General features: G+C 36.5%; 1 protein-coding gene across 4 annotated transcripts in view; it reads right to left on the bottom strand.

The window, feature by feature from the left end:
* The window catches only part of ptprua (protein tyrosine phosphatase receptor type Ua), a 261,984-nt gene that overhangs the window by 124,037 nt on the left and 116,688 nt on the right, over positions 1-21,259 (bottom strand). For all 4 annotated transcript variants that reach the window (XM_058754100.1, XM_058754102.1, XM_058754101.1 and 1 more), the window contains exons 4-5: positions 13,874-13,955; positions 4,590-4,705 (exon numbers count right to left, since the gene is read on the bottom strand). In XM_058754100.1, the coding sequence (XP_058610083.1) occupies positions 4,590-4,705; positions 13,874-13,955 (198 nt within the window). The remainder of the gene's footprint in view (positions 1-4,589; positions 4,706-13,873; positions 13,956-21,259) is intronic.

Genomic DNA, 21,259 nt, shown 5'->3' with positions numbered 1-21,259 from the left:
TTTTTTTATTTCATTTTTTATTTTTTGTAAAATGCAAAAGCTCACAATGAATGATTACACTTCATTTTGGGAGTTAATCTGACCCAAGATCCAAGCAACATTAGACCTAACTAAACTAACAAAAAAAAAAAAAAAAACAATGACATATTTTTGAAAACATATATTATTTTGTGGTAGACAGAAAAAAGAAAGCCATGTGTGTTTGGAATACATTTTTAACCATATAAAAGTTTCTCCATTGCAACTGCAGTTAGTAAGGTAGGTGTATTATTCATGAATCCTTGCAATAACTGCAGTATAAAGTGCAAGTTAAATGTGTCTATACAAAACCCTGTAACATGGTTTGTTAGCAATAACTGATATAAGGGAAGATCAGTGTGAAATGTTTGGCCTGTGGTGAGGATTTGAAGAAGACATTAATTGCATTAATTAAAGGCCGCGAGCTGGGAGGCTCGCATGTCTCATGTGTACAGTGTGTGTGTGTGTGTCTTCATGTGAATGTGCGAACTAGTTTGCAAAAGGAGACCAGAGGAACAATTAAAATGAGAGAATTACTATTTCAACAGGATTTTATGTTCTTTGTATGCGCTTGCTTGTGTAAAATAGCATGTTGTCTGTGAAAAAGAGCTTTTGCATTAGACTGGTCACACTCTCAACACAGGTTAAGTCAAAGAAAATTCTAGCAAAGAATTCCATAATTCCAAAGTCAATCCCATAATGGGCCACAATGAGAGAATAAACATATTCCAAGATGGCAGATAGAGTCAGGAGAAACAATTATTAAAAATATGCTTGTACTCATACACGTATGCTGCATATTTCGAGTATTTGCATTATTTTCATTCGCTGGACTCCATGTTGATTAGGACGCAGCCGTAGAGAGTATGTACACTAAGAAAGAGGTTCAGTAGGTTCAGCTCATGAGGAACAGAGCTAGTCTCATCCTCTGTCTTGAAAGAGATTTTCAAATTGGATTTACATACAAAAAGAATCAGCGCATGAATAGAAATGAAAAGAAAAAAGGAATAGAAAAAACAAAGGTCGTCGTAACTAAAGCCTGGGGACCGGCGTCCGATGCTAAAAACCTCAGCAACTCCAGTCGCCCAGAAAGTGTTTCTGATGTTACGCTTTGAGAACGATATGAAGAGAGGATCCAGTCAATGATGGAGCCAGAGCTCAGTGATAGTTCAAGAGAGAGAGATTAAACACTGGGAAAAAGAGTTTCAGTACAGAGAAAACTGCCATTGAAACAATATGTGAGGGTGGATGTTGAAGGGAAGTATGAATTGACTGATAGTTCATTGAAGAGCTCTTCGTGTATTTGCCATGCATCACACAAATCTTATTATTGTAAGTAAAGCCGTAAGTCTCTCTTATTCCATGTGTGCTATTTTAGATTAATAAAAATATGAAGAGAATCTTCGAAGCCATTGGATTTTTTGAAGATTGGATTTTTGTGTGTGACACATTTTGAGATCTATATGCTGGAGGATTCATAAAAGTCTGCAAAATCAACTTTATAGCACTATAGTTTTTTTTTTTTTTTTTTTTTTTCTGTCTAGTCAAATACTCTATAAAATGTAAATCTGGGAATAGAATCAAGTTTGGGACCAAATATTGATTCTGGAGAAATTATATTCTTGTATATTGCACTGTAAAGCCTACTGTCTCACTACTGTACTGTAGTTTTGCTTAAAAGCATTTGCTAATCAATTACTTTCTGACTGATATTTCACACTTTTTACCAAGTAAAAGGTCTTTTAGAGTAATTGTACAAATGTCCACCTTCAGCTTGTGCTTCACGTGCTGTCTTGCCGTGAAACCTTGATTTTTAGAAAATAAAGAACTCACCTGGTTTTTGGGGAACAATTATTTGTTCATTTCTCATCCTTATATTGCATTGATTTATATGTTTTATCATATGTTTTTTTTTTTTTTATTATCGAATATGAGCTCTATATTTTTACTATACATCCTACTACAGGAGCTGTAAAAGCCTGATCTATCAAATATGACACTCGACACATGCCAGTGTTTTGTCTAAAGGCTCTGTTCCACACACACATAAGGTATCCAATATTTACAGGTATTAATAATATTTACCAAATAATACCAAGCAATATTGTTTGATCGTCTAATAACAGCTGAATAGCTATTAAGACTGAATATTCTGAACTCACTGACATTTGTTTGCCTTACAAAATTTGAAAGCATGTAATTTCTGTTGAAATGTCATATGCTGTAACAGAGAAAATACAACATTGGTAATCAAAACGAAAAGTTATTAATTAAATATTAAAATAGGTATACGCAATTGAACAGACTATGACCAAGTTGTGAGTGATGTGTGATTTTAATTGCTGTCAAAATCATGTTTGTTTGGGTCTGTCTGTGGCTGGGGGCGATTCAGACAATTAATGTGCTTAAAATGACCTACTTATCATGCTATGCTAATTTTATGTTACATAATGGTTTATCTAAAATATTTAGTAGTTCTCACTCAAAATAACACAGCACTTGATCCTCCATTGCTTTATTCGTGGAAAGGGTTGCTCATACTGTTAATCATACAACTTTGAAAAAGAAATTTGAAAAAATACACTGTGTACCTTTAACACCAAACAACTATGCGCTGCTTCTGGACAAGGACAGAATGTGTGGATTTTCAATTTACTGTAGCTCGCTTTAATACTGGACTGTTTCAACACAACTAAGTTCAAACTTGTGTGACCTTTCCAGAGTAATGGAATTACACCGAACAACAGCAATGAGAGAGTGAAAGGGTTGTAAGACAAGAATCCACACGGCCCGGGGCAAGCGCTTCAGACCTCAACTGTAAAACCAGACACAAAAACTGAAAGAGAGTAGAGATCCATCACTGAGAGCTTATGCTGGGACCGGCCTGATGGGGGCGCTCACACAGGAGCCTAACTTTACATGACCAAAAACACTATTAAGTGCAAGTGTACATAGATCAAGAATTTAGAAATGTCCCATAGAGGTGCCACACTGAATATGAAATTAATTTATTGTGCTTTTAACATCACAAATCATTTGTCACTAGAGGTAGACTGTGCACATTTTTGTGATGTCATCAGCCAATCATAATAGCCATTAAGTCATTTTGGCTTATGGAATTTATGGCTGAGGTTATTGGCTGAAAATGTTCTGCAGTCCATGAGCAAATATTTCAAACTATTACTAGCAGGCTCCTGCACCAGCCAAGCAAGTGCCATTGAATTAAATTTAAATGTAAAAGGATAGCTCTATCTTATAGACCAATTAGTTCCTCCATAAATCATAAACTGGATGTGAAAAAGTAATACTAAATGAAATTCCTCAAGAAAATGATGTGTGGTGAGTTGAAAGTGAACAAAGTAGAGACACATTGTCACTGCATTTAAGTACATTTGTGACACATGTTAAGTACATGTCCATGTTATTCCTGCTGACTTCTTAATATTTTGAAAGGAAAATTAATACTTCCACACTGATATATTTCCCTAGACATCTATGTTATTTTTGTGATAGTAGATAGTAAAGCTGTTCTGATGATAGTTGTGATCTTTATCATAAAGAGAAATTTTTTTAAAGCAATTCTTGGTTGAGGAAAAAAAGACAAACAATAATATTTTTAGCAATATGTATTTTGTTTTCTTTCGTCTTTCTTTAATTCAAGGTGTATTGCCCTAAAAAAGCAAATATTCCATAGCAAATGTAACTTTTTTCTAAAGAGTGTTTAGATATTTTATTGAAAGAAAAGTGTATTTTAGCAATCTTGGTGTCACGTTATGCTGTTGCAGGAAGACGCAGGAGACACGAGGAAACATTTTACAGTCTTTAACCAAGGAAACACTGGAAATAATTGCAATAGGAGCTTGAGCAACACGTAGCAAACAAGTATACACGGCAAAACCAAACTGGGGCTTATAAACACAAGATAATGAGGGACAGACAGGTGCGGGGAATCAACTAATGATCAAACTAAACAAGGACAGGAAGGTGACCAAATAAAGCAAAACAGGAACTGAAACACATGACAAAACGTGTCCAATCCTGACACTTGGTTTTAGCTTTGGTGATGTTCTATACAGCAACATAAATAAATAAATAAATAAATAAATGAAACACATTATAATAATATTTTACCAAAATACTCCTAAAGGCAATTCAAGGTGCACTACCTTTAATAAGGATGTTTAAATATTTAATTAAAACAAGGCTAAATATTTTTGTAGCCTACATTTTTACTTGACTTGTAACTGACTTGTTCATATTTTATTCAACACTGCACATAATGTAGAGATAAATGGCATTTAATAATAAAATAATTCCAACTATCCCCTACACATCAAATAGGACCGGGAAGTGCAATTGACATTGCTTAATTAAAAAGGAAGTGCACTGAATTTTAATGAGTATTTATTTATTTTTTTTCCTGAAGGTCACATGTTTCCGACTTCCAGCAGTTTAACATCATAGTATGTCTAAGCTTGCTGCTTCATTAAGTAATATCTGCTTATTAAAATTCACATTCCCTCATACACACACTTACAAACTTACACACACACACACACACACACTCTCACCTCCATCAGGAAGGGGTCGGTCTTGGTGGAGCGTCCGGTCGCCACACACTGAAAAGTGGCGTTCTGTCCTGCGTTCACCTCCACATCCCCGAGTCTGGAGAAATGAGGCACTTTATCTGTGCAAAGAGAGAAGAAACTGTTATTATTATTAATGTTACTAAGTTAAAACTGTAATCAAGTTAATTGCATGACATGCTGCTTAATTAATCAAATGTTAATTCTAAATCAGTATTTGTTGGAAATATAGCAATAAAGGTAATTCAAAGATATTACATTAGTACTTTTACTTAATACACTAATAAGCAATATTACACTAACAAGTATGTACAATGGTGACCCCATGGTGAGTGATAAAAATGTGTTCCATTGCTGGAAATTTAAAAGTCAGTTCATCCAGAAATCAGGGTGCAAATATAACAGTTCAGTGCAAAATATGTTTGCCAACTATTAAAATGCTATCAACAATGAAGGTTTCAATGTCAAACCAGAGGAAACATCTGCAGGTATGTAACGTAGCGTAAGTTAACTGTAAGCAGTCTTTAAATAAAGTAGGAAAGGCATCGCCTACTCCCGCCTGCCACAACATGCTACTAATGTTTATTCAAGACGTATTTTAGCTCTGTATTGCTTGGTGCATGTCCTCCATTCACAACAAATTAACTAGTTAAAAATGTTTACCAGCCTCACTTCTATTTATGAACCCTTCGAACAGAAAATATACAGCTAATGTTCTTCCTCCTTGGATAAGGTTGGTAACCATGTCAGGTACAGTTATTTCAGTAGTGTAGCATAACCCACATTAATGACTCACGAGATCAATGAGTTGTGAAATTCAGGGCACCAACAGACTCCCCTGGCCAAAGCAACTCTGGGTACTACTGTAAGCTTAACCCTGCTTTGTTTAAATAATTGAAAATGATTAACAATTGAAAGCATTCATTAGAAATGTAGAAAAGTAATTAAAAAGTAAAAAAATAAAATAAAGTTACATTACTAATAAAGTAACTGAAATAGTTACACTACTTATTACATTTTAAATAAGATAACTTGTAATCTGTAACCTTCCCAAATTTGTGTGTGTGTGTACTTGTTTATGCTACATTGTGGGGACCAAATGTCCCCACAAGGAAAGTAAAACTTGAAATTTTTGACATTGTGAAGAAAAAAAAAAAAAAAGTAAATAAATAAAATAAAAATAGTAAATTATGTTTATCTGAAAGTGTAACAATGCAAACAGGTTTTCTGTAAGGTGTAGGGTTAGGGGATAGAAAATATTGTTTGGTCTGTATAAAACTAATAGAAGTCTATGGAAAGTCCCCACAATTCACAGAAACAAACATGGGTGTGTGTGTGAGTGTGTATAGAACATTGCATAGTAATCATTCATATATGTACCATAGTGAGCCTGATCTTATGACGTACCTGTGGGAACTTTTTTGCAAGATGCAAAATACGTAGCACCATTCACTTTTCGTGACATATTCGGTGTGAAATGTCCACTGAGTGGCAAGAAAAAGAGTGTTTCACTGCAGTTCTGACTTGAAATGTCTGTTGAGTGGCGCTATAATGCTAATGCTCCGTGACGTTTTAAAATAATGTATACCATCTGCACTACACCTAAACCTACCCGATAGTATGAACAAAAGCGAATGTGACGTAAAAACGCATTTTAGCTTGTTTTCGGTCTCATATCTTTGAGCTCTTTCATCGTGAGTCATGTTTTTCGCGTAATTCGTACCTAAGTCCAATTCACATCTTAAGTTCAATTCTCTTTACGAAAACAATTATAAGTGCTTACTGTTTTACCTCCTCTAGTGTTCATTCCTGTTGGAAACTGCAGTGATATGTACTTATTTTGTACGTATTTTGCATTTTGAAAAAAAAAAAAAAAAAAAAAGTTCCCACAGGTACGTTTTCGTCAAGAGATCAGGTAGACCACAGTACAGCCATCTAATATCTTCACATTCTGTGATGATATAAACAATCAGGCATTAGATATTTGCTATATAGTGAGTGTACTGAATGTATTTAGGTAAGGATATACTTATATCAGTTGTATAAATTTATAATTAATCACTCATTTGTTAAATTGAGTTTTTTATTCATTATGTGGGTGATATTGAGAATTATGAAACCTGTGAGGCTTTGTTAAACGTCCAACAATCTGGTGTAGAAACAAGCCTAATTACTATCATCACTGTTAATAATATAGTGTTAAACGTTTAAAAATACATATAATTGTAATCATTTAATGATCATTTTTTGTGTGTTTATAGTTAAATCTATTCAAGGTTCTGATTTTAACCAACCAAGCGCATGTTCCCTGTACTATTTGTTGTCTTTCCTACTCCTTAAATTTTCTTTGCCCTTACCATTTTGCAATAAAGTGCAACATAAAAATGATTCATACCGTTTCCCCAGTTGTTATGCAGTCCATTCATATCACTTATCTCTAAGCGTCATGTTTTGTCTTCATGCCCGCCGAATGCCTCATTTGTTCTTATCTGCCGGTGCTTGTCAGCTCAGCATCAAATCATTACACGCTCTCGATATCGAGAGCGCCGCTGCCATAACATGACTGCACTTCACTTATCCCAATACTTTGCTGAAAACACAAGCGCTGCCAGCTTTATTTTCTGTTAGAGCGAATCTGAGTGAATGCAATGTGACCAGTGCAAAACAAAACAGCCGGCCAGAAGGGAGGTAAACGTTCGATTGCAATAAGCCTTCCACATTTTTCAGAGCATAATAATGAAAAGTCTCCAAGCACTGAATAATTGAAATGTTCTCAAAGCATCATCTAAAGAGCAAATTATATAACTTTTACCTAAAGACGGCCTCTTGAAAGGCACTTCGTTCATTTCCACACAATACATCTCGTCAGCAGCCTCCAGCTCTCATCTATAATTGTATCAATGTGTCACTAATAAGCAAAGTTCAAATGGTTTAATAATGGCTTTCTTATGGCAGCAACTCGATCGAAAAAGCCAGATGTGAATGGATGCAATGAAATCTCCGTCTGTTCCGTCTGAGCGAGCCACGAGGTCGGAGCTGTATGGTGTTTTATTGACTGTTTAATAGCTCACTTATAATGTGACGCAAGATGTAGGAGGTTTAACTGCCATTTTTGTTGCTGTAATACCATGTGAGTGTATTGATTGCACTGCATTCCCTTTTATTGAATATAAGAGTAAAATAACATTGATTTTAAGGATGACTATTCAGTCTACTGCCAAACAAACATGATGGCGGCAATTCTCAGAGGAGTAAAGCTTTGTTCCTGCCAACATGCAGAACTTCAGTCTTCAGTATAGCAAACAGTGCCATTCTAAAAACAATATGCTGAGTATTGATGATTCGGGATGGTCCAATTTCACCAGTTTCAATGGCAGGTCTTGTGTGGCCAACCATGTTATTTTCTAGAGGAGCTTAACCTCATGTTTGAATATGTACATGAAATGAAGCTACGAAAATATTGCAAACCAAAGCAACGTATCCAGTATAGTTGATGGTCAATTAATATACTCATTAGCAATAGTTATAGTTAGCAATATATATATATATTATAAAATAATTTAATGATTAATTGAAACTCAATTAAAAATAGTATTTAAATTTTAGAAATAAAGAACTATAGTACATTTTGATTAACCTCCATCCTGTCATCTCACATCCAGTATGAAAGGCCCTTGAGAAAAGACTGGTGTGTTGTTGACATGAACCTGAACCTTTCCTTAAGGCTGACTAGCTGTTGAGCAGTTCGGTCAGCGCACCGCCTAGTCAATTTAGAAAATATCCGTAAAGCAAACAAGGGAAATGTAGGACAGACGCGTCTGTCTGCTCTGCGTGTGACTCCTGCGGCTTCATTTCGCTCCAGTTCTAGTGGAGCTGAGCAAAAACCTCACAGCGCTGCCGCTGGCAAGAGCACAGCATTCTGGGTAAACACACTGGCCTGCTTTTGTTGCTTTGTCTCTGTAGTTCACTGACATCCCAAAATCTGGCCACTGATCAGTGAATCTACAACCGCTCAATGTTGTCCTCCCAAAATCCATATTCTCTCTCTTTTTATTGTTTTTTTTGTTTTGTTTTTTTTTTTCTGAGAAGGAAGAAAGAAATGTCATGCTTCCTGGGTCAAAGTCCAATAAGATTATGAAAGGGAACGTTTTAGTGGCAAATTCTTAGGAATATATATTTGTATTCATGTTGGTTTAATATGTTTAAGAGGAATTTTATATCACTTTCAACAATACTTTTGGAAATAAAGCATGTGATTATCAATGGGAATAAAATAATTAGCATTTTAAACGATTATCTTTGGGAATAAAAGGCTAGCCACTACAGATGATCAGAGTAAAAACTGTAACTAATAGATCTCTTTATAATTTCCCCAGTTGGTTAATTGCAGTACATTAAGACAGCTGTTTCATATTACACGTTTTCTGAAATGTTATTTTAAATATGCAAACGAGGTGATATCTATTTGAATATGCACTAATTTGCATACAGTTCCAGAACAGAAATCTGAACACTGGAGAAATCCAGGTTCAAAACTTGTTTCATTCGATTGGCTTGTTAGAGTTAAAGGGAGGATTTTGATTGATTTATTGATTTTTTGCCTGTAGTGTTTTGCCTTCATAAAGAAATAATATATATATATACATATATATTTTTTTTAAATTATAAGCTTTAAAAATTGTTCTTTAAACACTGTAAGCTTTATTTACATTTGCATTTGTTATTTAGCAGACACTTATCCAAAGCAACTAACAAATAAGGACAATAGAAGCAATCAAAACCAAGAAAACAAGTAGATACAATAGAAATAGAATAGAGTGTGCTAGTGTTAGAGGGTAAAGTGTAGATGGAAGAGACGTGTTTTTAGCTGTTTCTTGAAGAAAAACAAAATAAATTTGGGAGTTAAAAAAGGTCATTTTTTACATGTCATGCATTATTCAATCATGACGATGATGATTTCTTGGGGATATTCCATATAACATTTGAGAATCAGGAGTAATCTTGCTAATATCTTATATTTGTAGGAGACTTACTGACCTTTACACACAGTCTTTAAGAGTCTACCGGGGTCTTTTCTGTGCAATCTTTCGTTTTATTACGTTGTTCTTACAGGCCAACATAATGGCTTTCTGCATGTTAATTACTCCACCCTGATAAGCTTTTTTGTTTCTTTTTTTTTGTGACAAGAGTTCATCAATACTTTTCAGCTTTTAAATTAATTAATAGAACCAGAATGAATATATTTCAAGTGCATTTTTTTTTCACATTATTTTATCATGATAAATATTTACTCAGGCTTAAGCAAGAATAAGAACAAGTGACTCCATTCTGAAGTTTCTTTGAGCATGTTGTCTTGTTAAGTAACGCTATTAACCAAGTAAAATTCTGAGATTTGATAGGTTTTGTTTGGTGGGAGCACATGAGGCAAAATGTCATGAGTATTGAGCAGCAGAAGTGTGAACGCCTAAGGCTGGGCGGTCTGATGTTGTGTAATGCAGCTCCATCTGCAGAGGACCACACTGAAACCACGCTCCTAATGCGGTGCTTTTGGGAGCCCTGTCTCCATGGTGACAGTCTTTCTCCCTGACCCCAGGACAGGCTCTTCACTGCATTGCCATTCAAGGCGACAAACGCTTGTTGCTTGAGGAGAGTTTTTACGGTAAGGGCCTCTGGGTGAGTTTCTCCCAGACAAACAGCGGTTCTGAGCTGAGCCGGTCTGTATGTCTCCATGGGGTTTATTTTCTCACAAACACACTCCATTATCATTCATTAGCATTAATGTGGATTATACTTCAAGAAATGACGGAGCAGAGGGAACAACATGTGTTACAGGTTTGAGCTAGTTAGAGTGAGGAAAAGAAGATCTGTTTCAAAACCGAGTGAGCTGGCAGCTACCTTCACAAGTGATTGATCTGAAACGCATGCCGCACAAATGTGATGTTTGCTTACAATTATAGCAATTTATAGGGATATAAATAATAACTAGTTGCTTATTATCATGCATATTACTTGCATATTGGCTGGTTATTAGTAGTTATAAAACACATATTAATGTCTAATTCTGCATGACCATATTTTAGATCCCTTAATCCACTTCATGCCTAAACTAACAACTACCTTACTAACTATTAAAAAGCAGTAATTAGGAGTTTATTAAAGTCATAGTTAATAGTTAGTTGAGAGTGAGAACTGGTCCCCAAACTAAAGTGTGACCACGTTTCTTCCTTTCATTCACTTTTAATGACTGTATTCAAATCTTCTACTGTGGAAAAGCAATTTAGGACAGATACCTCTTTACATGCTTATTAAATCTAATAAAGCACATCAGGCTTATGCATCTACTGTAGCACATTTCACATGCAAACATTACATTAATATTACAAAAGTGTGACTAGTCGACTAATGGCTTAAATGAACTACTAACACAGTCAATCAGGAAAATCTTCGGTCGGGTATTTACACAGGTAAGTACTGAGTAATGTTAATTAACAACATGTATTTACTATAAGGTTAGGGCTTGGTTTAAGGTTAGTTGCTAGTAATTACACATAATGTACTGTCACACTTTATTTTAAGGTCCAATTCTTGATATTAACAAACTACAACACTTATTAATATTTAGTTAGGTATATGTTAAGTGTAGGTATTGGGTAGGATTAGGGATGTAGAATATGGTCATGCAGAATATATGCGTTATAAGTACTAATATATAGCCAATAAGTAATATGCATGCTAATAAGCAACTAGTTAATAGTGAGAATTGATCCCTATACTAAAGTGTTACCAATCTTTTAAAGTAAAAAATAGATAAACGATCAAATAAAATAAATAAATAGATTAATAACTGCATAAATACATGTAACTAGTTGTTTTAGCAGTTGTAAACATGAACACTACTTTCAAGCAAGCAAGCAAAATAATGCCACATCAGGGAATATAGAGTGATCAGTTAGCAATTTATTTTAGGTTTTCAGAGCCTGTCAGCAGTTTTGCCATTACAGTTGGTCTCCATCAGCAATGTGCAAATTTGCCAAACTGAGCATCATCTTTCTGTTACTGTACTAAACACCCCAACAGGGTGGGTTTAACAAAAATGTATGACAGAATCCAGAATATTGCAATAGTGGATATAACTGGCGTGTAGAATAGCATAGTCATCTGTTATCAGTAAATTGGTATTTTTCCCATCCATAAATTGTTGCTAGATAAACCTCAGAGTTGATTGATTTGATTTCACTCTGGGATGCTTTGGCATCATTTTAATAATGCATCACCAAATCAAAGTCAGATGCAAACTGAGACAGACAGACAGACAGATCTTCAAAGTGTTTATCTGATGGAGTCTACATATTAATAGGAGGAAAGAGTTGTATGTGTCAACAAGCAAATTGCTGTCAATATAACTGCAGTTTTAAAGTCTGGGATCATGAGATTTTTGAAACAAGTCTCAGATGCTCACCAAGGCTGCATTTATTTGATCAAATATACAGTAAAACAGTAATATTGTGAAATATTATTACAATTCAAAATTTCTATTTTAACATTTTAATATGTAATTTATACCTGTGATGCAAGGCTGAAATCGTTACTTCATTATTTCAGTGTCACATGATCCTTCAGAAATTGCTCTATTATGCTGATTTGTTGCTCAAGAAACATTTCTTACTATTATCGCAATTAAAACAGCTGTGCTGCTTAATTGTTTTTTTTTGTTGTTTTTTTTTGTGGAAAAAGTGACATTTTCTTTGATAAATAGAAAATTTTACAGAACAGAATTTAGTTGAATGATATTTAAAAAACAATTCACTTTTTATCAATGTAATGAATTATTAAAAAAAAAAAAAAGAAAGAAAAGAAAAGAAAACACGTTCCTGAACCCCAAGACTATCGTGATGTGACTCTAATGGCAGTAGCTGCAGTGACTGTAAGTGGAGCTGTCCGTGGTGCTGATCACTGCTCTACATTATGTAAGTCTGGTCAGACGGCAATGGTTTTAGTGCAATTACAGATTCCAGGAAAGCTTTTCAAATGTGTAGAAAAAAAAAAAAAAATTGTACAGCAAGAAAATCAATTTTAAAGGTTCTTGTGCATTCCAGAGCCTTGAGCTATTTTTTTTCAAATGCAGTAATAAAGCTTTTCTCAACTTAAAAACAGCGTTTTGAGCAGAGAGCTTTAAGCTGTCCAGGTATTAAACAGAAGTTGATTTATCCTGGCAAAACCAGAAAATGTAAGCAAATCTCAAAAGATGACTTGTAGAATGATTATGCGTCAAAATGTTGTAAAGAAAGACAGCTTGAACAAATCAGTAACCCTCGGTAACAGTAATAGTGCGGTCTAAACACAAATGGGTGCTAATCTTGATGCAGTCATCTCAATGTATCCCTTTTTTCTCATAAGTGTGTATCCGCACTGAAGCCAAACAAATGCACTCTTTAAATATATGTACAAGTATGTAATACTAGCCTAGCAAACGTCCTCATGTGTCCATTAGGTGTGTTTCTGGAGCATTTGCAATTACGTTCTTGCTGTGGGGTGTAAAACTGAAATGCGAACACAAACCTACAGTCGGCTCCATCAAATTAAAGTAGGCCACAAACTGAGTCTCACAATCCAACAGCATGGTCCCCATCCGCATACAGTTTCCGTTTTCCAGCATTCCTGTCAGCATGACCGCTCTGCATTTCCCAGAAGTCAGCAGGAAGCAAACCCACCACACCTCAATCCAAACTGCTGGAGCAGAATTATGCGTCGTCCACTAACACACACTTCCAGCAGTGCTAATGGAGTGCAGGTCAGCAGGTGTGTGAGGACACGGGAAGCGTGAGAATAGAGAAAAATAACAGCGCTGCGATGGACACAGGAGATTCACTCTCATTCACGCCTGAGTGAAGCAACAGATTAAGTAGTGGCACACAGAGCACAAAAGCCAAAGAGAGAAGACCCTTTTTCTTTCTTCTTCCCCCAGAAAATAAATAAATCTGAGACGGTGACCGCTGGGACCGGGAGATGGAGTGATATCTGCACAAAAGGTCAGCCGCAGGAAGTGGACGTGGAGCCAGAACAAGGGAAATGGAAGGCAAAGTGTCAGTGGATAATTGTCTTCCATGATGGCTATTCAGATCAAAAGTAAGCACCCCACGACTCTGACGGGAGGAAATGGCCACCTTTGTTCCTCGTTCCGGGTGGGCCGACCTGGTCATACGCCCCCCTCTAGGCTGGAAAAGGTCAGTGAGTGTGTGTTTCTGTGTGTGTAGAGTGACTGAACTTACAGCAGGGGTAGTTTAACAGCACTATATCATCCAGGCCGATGTAACCCTTCTGCTCCGATGAGACTGTGGCTTCAAAAACGATCTGCAAGGAAAGAGATGAAAAAGTGAGACAAAAAAGAAGAATAGACAGCCAGGGGAGAAAACACAAGAGGTACAAAAATGGTTTGCAGTGTTATAGAAAGTGCACCGAAAATATTTTAATGTGAACAAGACATGATGAGAATGTATTTGTAAGCAGTTGTGCTTGGCCCGCTTCAAGCAGGGCTTAAATTGCCAACACTCTGTATGAGAGACACGAGCAATAACAAGGGTGCAACCTCTAACATTAACCAGGCTCATTGGAAATACATACCTCGACCTCAAAACTTGCCTTCTTCAAATACATGTCTTCTTCAAAACTCAAAAACGTACCTATACATACGAATTGTTGATGTTTCCAGTTAAAATGAACACTAGAGGCAGTACAACTCAGACAACTTGTTCTCCTTTTCATACAAATATGATTTTCAGAGCTAGAATTTCCATTAAGAAAGCCTAATTTTCGCACAATTATTTGCACAATATTATGACTTCAAAACCATTTTAACATTCCGAGAGACTTTTGAACATTAGCATCATATACAGCTTCATATATATGAATTTAGTAATGCAGTATGTTTGCTCGGTGGCTCACACCATACGGTGTTGCATTTGTGTTGTGAAAAGCTCTGGGTCAACAAAAAAGCCAGAACCCTATAGAAGGAATAGCACAGCTGCATCAGCGAATGTGATTTTATATCACTTTTGCTTTCGTTAACACTATAGGATAGGTTTAGGGTTGGGTTTGGGGTAGGGGGTGAGTTTTACAAGATTTTAGCGACACTTTCTGGATGTTTGAATTCTGAACCTACCTGAACCAGGTACATATTTTAAAATGCTTACAAAACATGCAATAAGGCATAATGGTGTTGCAGAAATATCACCACAACAATGGATTTTCAATGAGCCTCGGTTGCTCTAATGCAGGGAGCTCACTAGCAGGCCTCCATTACTCTCATCGCCCTAAACCTCACTCTGATCCGGGTCACGGCACCAATGTAACTGGTTCTACTTGAACCACTCTAGAGGATTCAAATCAACATAAACCTGACAGTTTGCTAAGGTAAGTCACATGTACCACTGCAAGGCAAAATTTCATTTCAATAGAGATCTGTATATAGTCTGGAGTTTCATGTGAGGGCGAAAAAGTTCCCGTGCAGATTTGACTCATGTCAAACATAAAGATGGTTGGTCTTAAATTTACTTCTGTGCAGAAGTTGTGTTAGACTTTTGCATTGTGATTTTGATGGACAAGGTCATAAAAATTCCATCATAATATAATATTACCTGTCATTTTAATTTTCATATTTTAATGATAATAGACCATGTAACAGCTTGTTTTCATTCACATTTTTAATTTTTAACCGTTTTTCTTTTTCTTCGTCCGGCCAAAAAAAAAAAAAGAAGCCCTATGGCAAATAACATATGAGCTTTTGGGTCAAGGGACTTATATTCTAGATACAGCTCTATTGAAATGTGCATGATTTAACTAGCATCATGAGTACAACAGCTGTAATTATAATTACTATAGTAGCACACCCCTGTGATTGTCATTAAACCAGATGTTCCCATATCCCACTATCATTATAATCACTGCAGTTGGGTTGGCTATTGCACTGAAGCATGTGAATGAGCAGAATGCTTTTTCATTTCAATTTGTTGCTTTTTCATTTTATTCTTGATGTGAAAAGGCCAGCGTGTGTTCTTGAGTGAGTGATTGAACTGTGTCTGCTCCCAAAGGTATTTCCCATGCTGCCTCTTGCTTCAAGCAGATTCATTATTCTTTGCTCTCTCAATAAACAATACAATCTTGGCTAACTCAACTACATAATTGATCACTTACACGCAGTTCTGCCTACCCACAAGCAAGCGTTTGTTCATGCAAAATGTTATGCGGGCATTCGCTGAGCTATAGGCATCATGATTCAGCACAACAACCTCCCTGTTTTGACCTAGCGATGAATTCGACTCAAGACTTGCGCTCTGCTGAGAATACAGATCTTGCTCTCTAGTGGCCAATTACACTGCAAGTACCCCACATCACTCATCCGTTTACACAACCTTTAGCCATTCTGCTAACAAAGGGAAGACTGCCTCCCCGGCTGTTTCATTGTTGGACAGGCACAGATAGCTGATAGATGTCCTACCGCTCTGAATCAAACAACAAACGAGCTGGCAGTGCTAACAGCCAGCCAATCAAAGCCAAGCTGCAGCGAGCGAAGAGACCTGACGGTGCAGCAGGGTTTCTGTGCACGCAGTCCTTATCGCCACAAACATATTTAGTGATGTTTGCTAAAGTAAGCAAAACTATTACTATCGCTCAGAGTTTTGAACGAGCCATTAACCTCTTTAAGTATTGAAATTCAGGCCATAAGAATTCACAGAGACCACCTGGTAAACCAATCAAATTGTGGCAGTGATGTACATTCGAGCATTATTTGCATTTATTTAAAGGAAATGTACAAATATAGTTTCTTATTTGCTTCTGTGCAAGACATGGAGCAGATTAGCTGCTGATTCAGGTCTGTATCGATTGGCTGTCTTTATGCCCAAACCCTGTCTGGTTAAGATTTGACACATCAGTCACTGAGAGGGAATGACAGAGCGGAAGAGAATCATTTGGGGAAGCAGAGTGATAGACAGAAAGAGGGCCAACAGAAAAATAAAGACACAACTGGGGACACGTTAGCTTGGATGGGTTGTGCTAAATGAACTGTGTTACAATTAAAACTGTGTTTACAGTATTAAACTGTACAATGGAAGTCCATGGGACACACTGCATTGCACCAAACTGACTTTTATAAAAGTATGGCCGAGAGACTAAACATGATCATGAAAATGAGAATAGTGTGATCAAATTACCTACTAATCATTCATTAATATATCATATAATCATTTTTTAAAAGAAACACAAATATTTTTATAGGATGTTTACAACAATTTCCTTTTAATTCATATTTGCATACTACATACAATACCATACTTTTGCATTAAAAAAGAATGGTAGTAATTTAATGAGATGCGTAAATTACATTTTTAAATATATTGAAATAGAAAGTATTACAGTTATTTTAAAGTATAATAACATTTCACAAAATGTGTAATTTCACAATACAAACACAAATTTGCTGTATTTCAAATAAAAAATTAATTGCAGCTTTTGTGAGCATAAGAGACTTCCATTTAAAAACATAAAAAATCTTACGGACCCCAAAGTTTTAAATGGTAGTGTACATATATATTAGACAACTGTCTTGTGTATTTTTACATAAATAATACATCACCCAGACAGTCTTGTACTATTCCTCATATATAAATCGCTTTGATGCAGTGAATAAAAAGTAGGGATGTAAATCGATATAATATGATATCGATTCTCATACCCAGCGATACAACATTTGCCAATATATAAAAAAATGATATGATACAATTATGATACGATTCGATTATGATATTATATACCTATTTTAAACAACCACCTACATTTTTATTAACTCACAAATCCAATATGAACATTTTTATTTGAAATTTCCAGATCCTGCACCTCAATTGGGACATTCACAACAACAACAAAAAAGGCCTACACTCGAAAGCACGGATCCAATATACTGATACACAAGATGTGCATTTCTATGTAATGTTGTCTATATTTGTTAATGCAAGCACACAAAAGTGGAAGAGAACTCATTTCAGTATCCGTGTGCTGTTTGAGATGCGGCTGTCTGCGTGCACGGCACTGTGCGCAGAAAACTTCTCACAGCACTCAATTCCGTCAGCTATCCCGAGCATCTTTTACACTCACCTTGTGCATTCAGGCAATCTTATTATTGAGTCCTGGCATGTGAGTTTGAATGAGAATTTACACGTTGGCGGTAATGCATAGACGAACATTGCGTCAAAATGTGGAAAGTGCCAAAATAGGGTGCCTATTTATACTATAGATATCGATATTTTGCGCATGGCATCGATACAAGATATAGCATTAGATCGATGTATCAATCCATATCGATGGACCATTACACCCCTAATAAAAAGCATCTGTAAAATAAGCATATACAAATGAAATGACTCTCTCTAGAGGGCACCTCGGCGCAGGAAGGAAAAGGGGTTAGTGTTTTGGGCCATTGTGCACATCCCTGATCTATGTACAGCATGCGTGCACAAAACATTAAACGAAACAGAAGGGCTGGTAGCATTGTTAATATTTGATAAAGACTCCTTGTCATCTCCAACACCTACGGCACTGACAGCAGCACAATACACATCAGACGGAGAAAGGTGGTTTTTCAAATCTGCAGCTCACAGTGACTGGCATCCATTTATCTCATTGCTCTTATTTCCTGTATTCAACCCACCCAAATGTCTGGAGCATCAACATGATAGAGATCAAAATACTGCAGACAGGAAACAATTGCCGGTTGGCATACAAGCGGAAGCGTCTCATTTACACCAGTGGGACGCTGTTGCATACCACGTACGAATGCGTTTTATCAGGGCAAGCTCAGGAGCACAAACACAAATAACAGAAAAAGTCATTTTCATGTCTTACAAAAGCCTTGGAAAACCAAGGAATGTTGACAATGCCATTCACGTCTCGCACAAACCCCTGGTGAATCTCCGAGAGGCACTCGCTCACGCATCTCGACATGAATTGGACCGCACGCGTTTTAAAATCCCTGTCAAAACAAAACCTGAAAAGCTCTCAATAAAGATTCAGTTAACGTTTGGACATCGGACGTTTGGGGGACGTTATTCACGAACCTGTTGATAATTATGTTAAAACATAAAGTTGGTGTGTTGATGACTCAAACCTGCGGGGGGGACTTCAATCTGTCTTAATGATTTGCTACGTCCATTGGCATAGCATGTTAAAAAACATGTCAGGTTTCTTGGCTCACTGAGCTGGATCATGAACGGCAAGCTACTGAAGGGACACATTAACGAGCATACTGTATGCAGTATGTGTGCAGGCGGAAAGACTGCTCCCACAGCGACTCCATCCAGGGCACTGTGGTTGAGCTTATATAAAGTGTTTACCATGATTTGATTGAACATTTGATTTGATTTATCTGAGCAGCTGTGCTCTGAGAACAAAAGAACATTACGCAACACAAATGAGGTACCAAATAAACAATTAAACTAATCAGCTAGCAAAACACGGCTGTACTTGGCGGCTAAAACGATGGAAGATAGAACCACAAAGATAAGTGAGAGCCAAGAGAAGACCGCTGGGAATGGGACAGGGATGGCACAGTCATGTGCAAGTAGTTAAGAGGACAGAAGATAAATGATCATCTACTGGGCAAGTGTTTGGAAAAGAGTCAAAGTCCTTCCTAAACTCATTACAACAGCCTGCCACAGCCAGATTGTTACAAAACCCACTGAATATTCACAACTGTTTATTTTACTTCTTTTATTCTCTTCGCTGTTGTTTATCCTTGTGTTTCGCCTTATGTTGGTCTTTCGATTTCAATTAGTCTGTTCAAGGGCAACTTTTGAAATTCTTTAAAAAGAAGACAACTGAAGGTTTGTGTCACGCCTTCAGGACTGTCTATGTGTGTTTTCTGTCTTTGTGCTCCCCATGACTTAGTTCTCCCTCATGTTCCCTTATGCCCATATTTGGTTTTCCTGTTCCTGTTCCCGTTAAGTCCCCATTTAGGTAATTCAGTTCCACCTGTGTTTGATTAATTAGCTCATTTAGTTTCTGTTGCTTAAACCCTGTGTTTTCCACTGTCCAGCGTCCGGTATTAACGTTGATGTTTTGTTCCTGTGTCTCTTCCTGTCTTGTGTTACCCCAGTTTGAGAAGATTAAAGACTGTTTCTTTGAGTTTACAATTGTCTCCTTGTTCCTCATTTTGCCACAGAAGGCAACAGTGACAGTATGATGTTTCCTTGATTATAATTTAAAGACATTCCTCTGACATAATATTATTGTGCTATATGTGTGTCTGTGGGAGATTGAGAGATGATAGCAGAACCATCGACTTTACAAAAACCAAACAAAAACAAGTCTTGAGAGTGCAAAAGCATTCATTGCGCAATGAAGCCTATGTGAATGCAGTTAGAATGTCCTTATAATTCAAGCAATGAAAGAAAAAATAATCATGTATGAGTTTTTTATGTTTTGATATTCATTGCACAAGCAATGTACTTTTCTGAATATCAGCACATGTGCGCATGTACAAATGTGCTATTAATTTTATACAACAGAACAGTGCATAGTAACACATTCCTTGAATGAATCGAGTGAGCCAGGGATTCAATGGTCGATTCAGATGGACTCACTTGTTTAGTTTATAAATGAATCAGCCGTTTTGAACAATCGTTTGATTTGAATGATTCAATGAATTATTTGTTAAAACAGGGATTTACTGCCAGCAACTGGCGATTTTATTTTCATCATTATTTATCCATGACAGGACTAAACCAGCCAAGGTGCCAGCACAAAAACACATTCAGCAAAATATTGTTTAATTATCAATATTGACCAAAATCCTCCATTTCAAGCCCCAGAAGGGAAAAAGGCTTATAAATAATAGTTCATTTAATAAAATAGTTAATTTAATATTTTTTGTAATTATTATGTAAAATTAGCTACAGGTATAATATAGTATAAAGTAAGATTGCTTTCAATATTACATAAACGTGACCTTGAAATAACGTCAAATTATAACAAAACACTCCTTTACAAATGGCTCTTGAAGCCGTATTTTCACAGCTGTAGTACAGGCTGATTCATGGTCTTTGACAAGAGTGGAATGTGATTTTTATTTTCAGATGTAATGAAAGTTGTTGAAACAAACTCAAGCGGACTTTATTGGGTGGTGATGAAAATATTCAGTTCTGTTCTAACCTTCAGAAACACAATGAAAGTCCTTCAAGAAAAGGAGTCTGCGCTCACCTTTCTCCAACACTTCAGTTGTGTTTGTCTGTCCACTGCAGTCTTCTGTTTGGACCACGTGTTCTCTCTGCATAATGACTAGTCTCCTGATGCTCAAGAAATCTACCACCAATGCCTCTGGGGTGGATACTGGAAATCCATTGCATATAGGATGAAAATAAAGGGGCCCAGGGCAGTTCCCTGGGGTACCCCAGTGTGGCTCAAGGTCCTGGAGCCTCAAATACTGCTGGCTCTCAGGAAGGTAGTCTATGATCCTGAACACTTCAGAGGAATCTACATGGTTTAGCAGGCTTTCACTGTTCAAGCACTTTTATCCATATGCACTTACAACTAGTAACAATTATCCCTCATTTCTAAAAAGCATCTGCTAAATGAAAAAAAATAAATAAATAAATACACTTAGCAGT

This window comes from Onychostoma macrolepis, chromosome 19 (genome assembly GCF_012432095.1).
Source record: "Onychostoma macrolepis isolate SWU-2019 chromosome 19, ASM1243209v1, whole genome shotgun sequence".
In the NCBI taxonomy this organism is placed as follows: Eukaryota; Metazoa; Chordata; class Actinopteri; order Cypriniformes; family Cyprinidae; genus Onychostoma; species Onychostoma macrolepis.
The sequence above is the reverse complement of the archived record's forward strand: the minus strand, read 5'-3'. Positions and strand labels throughout refer to the sequence as shown.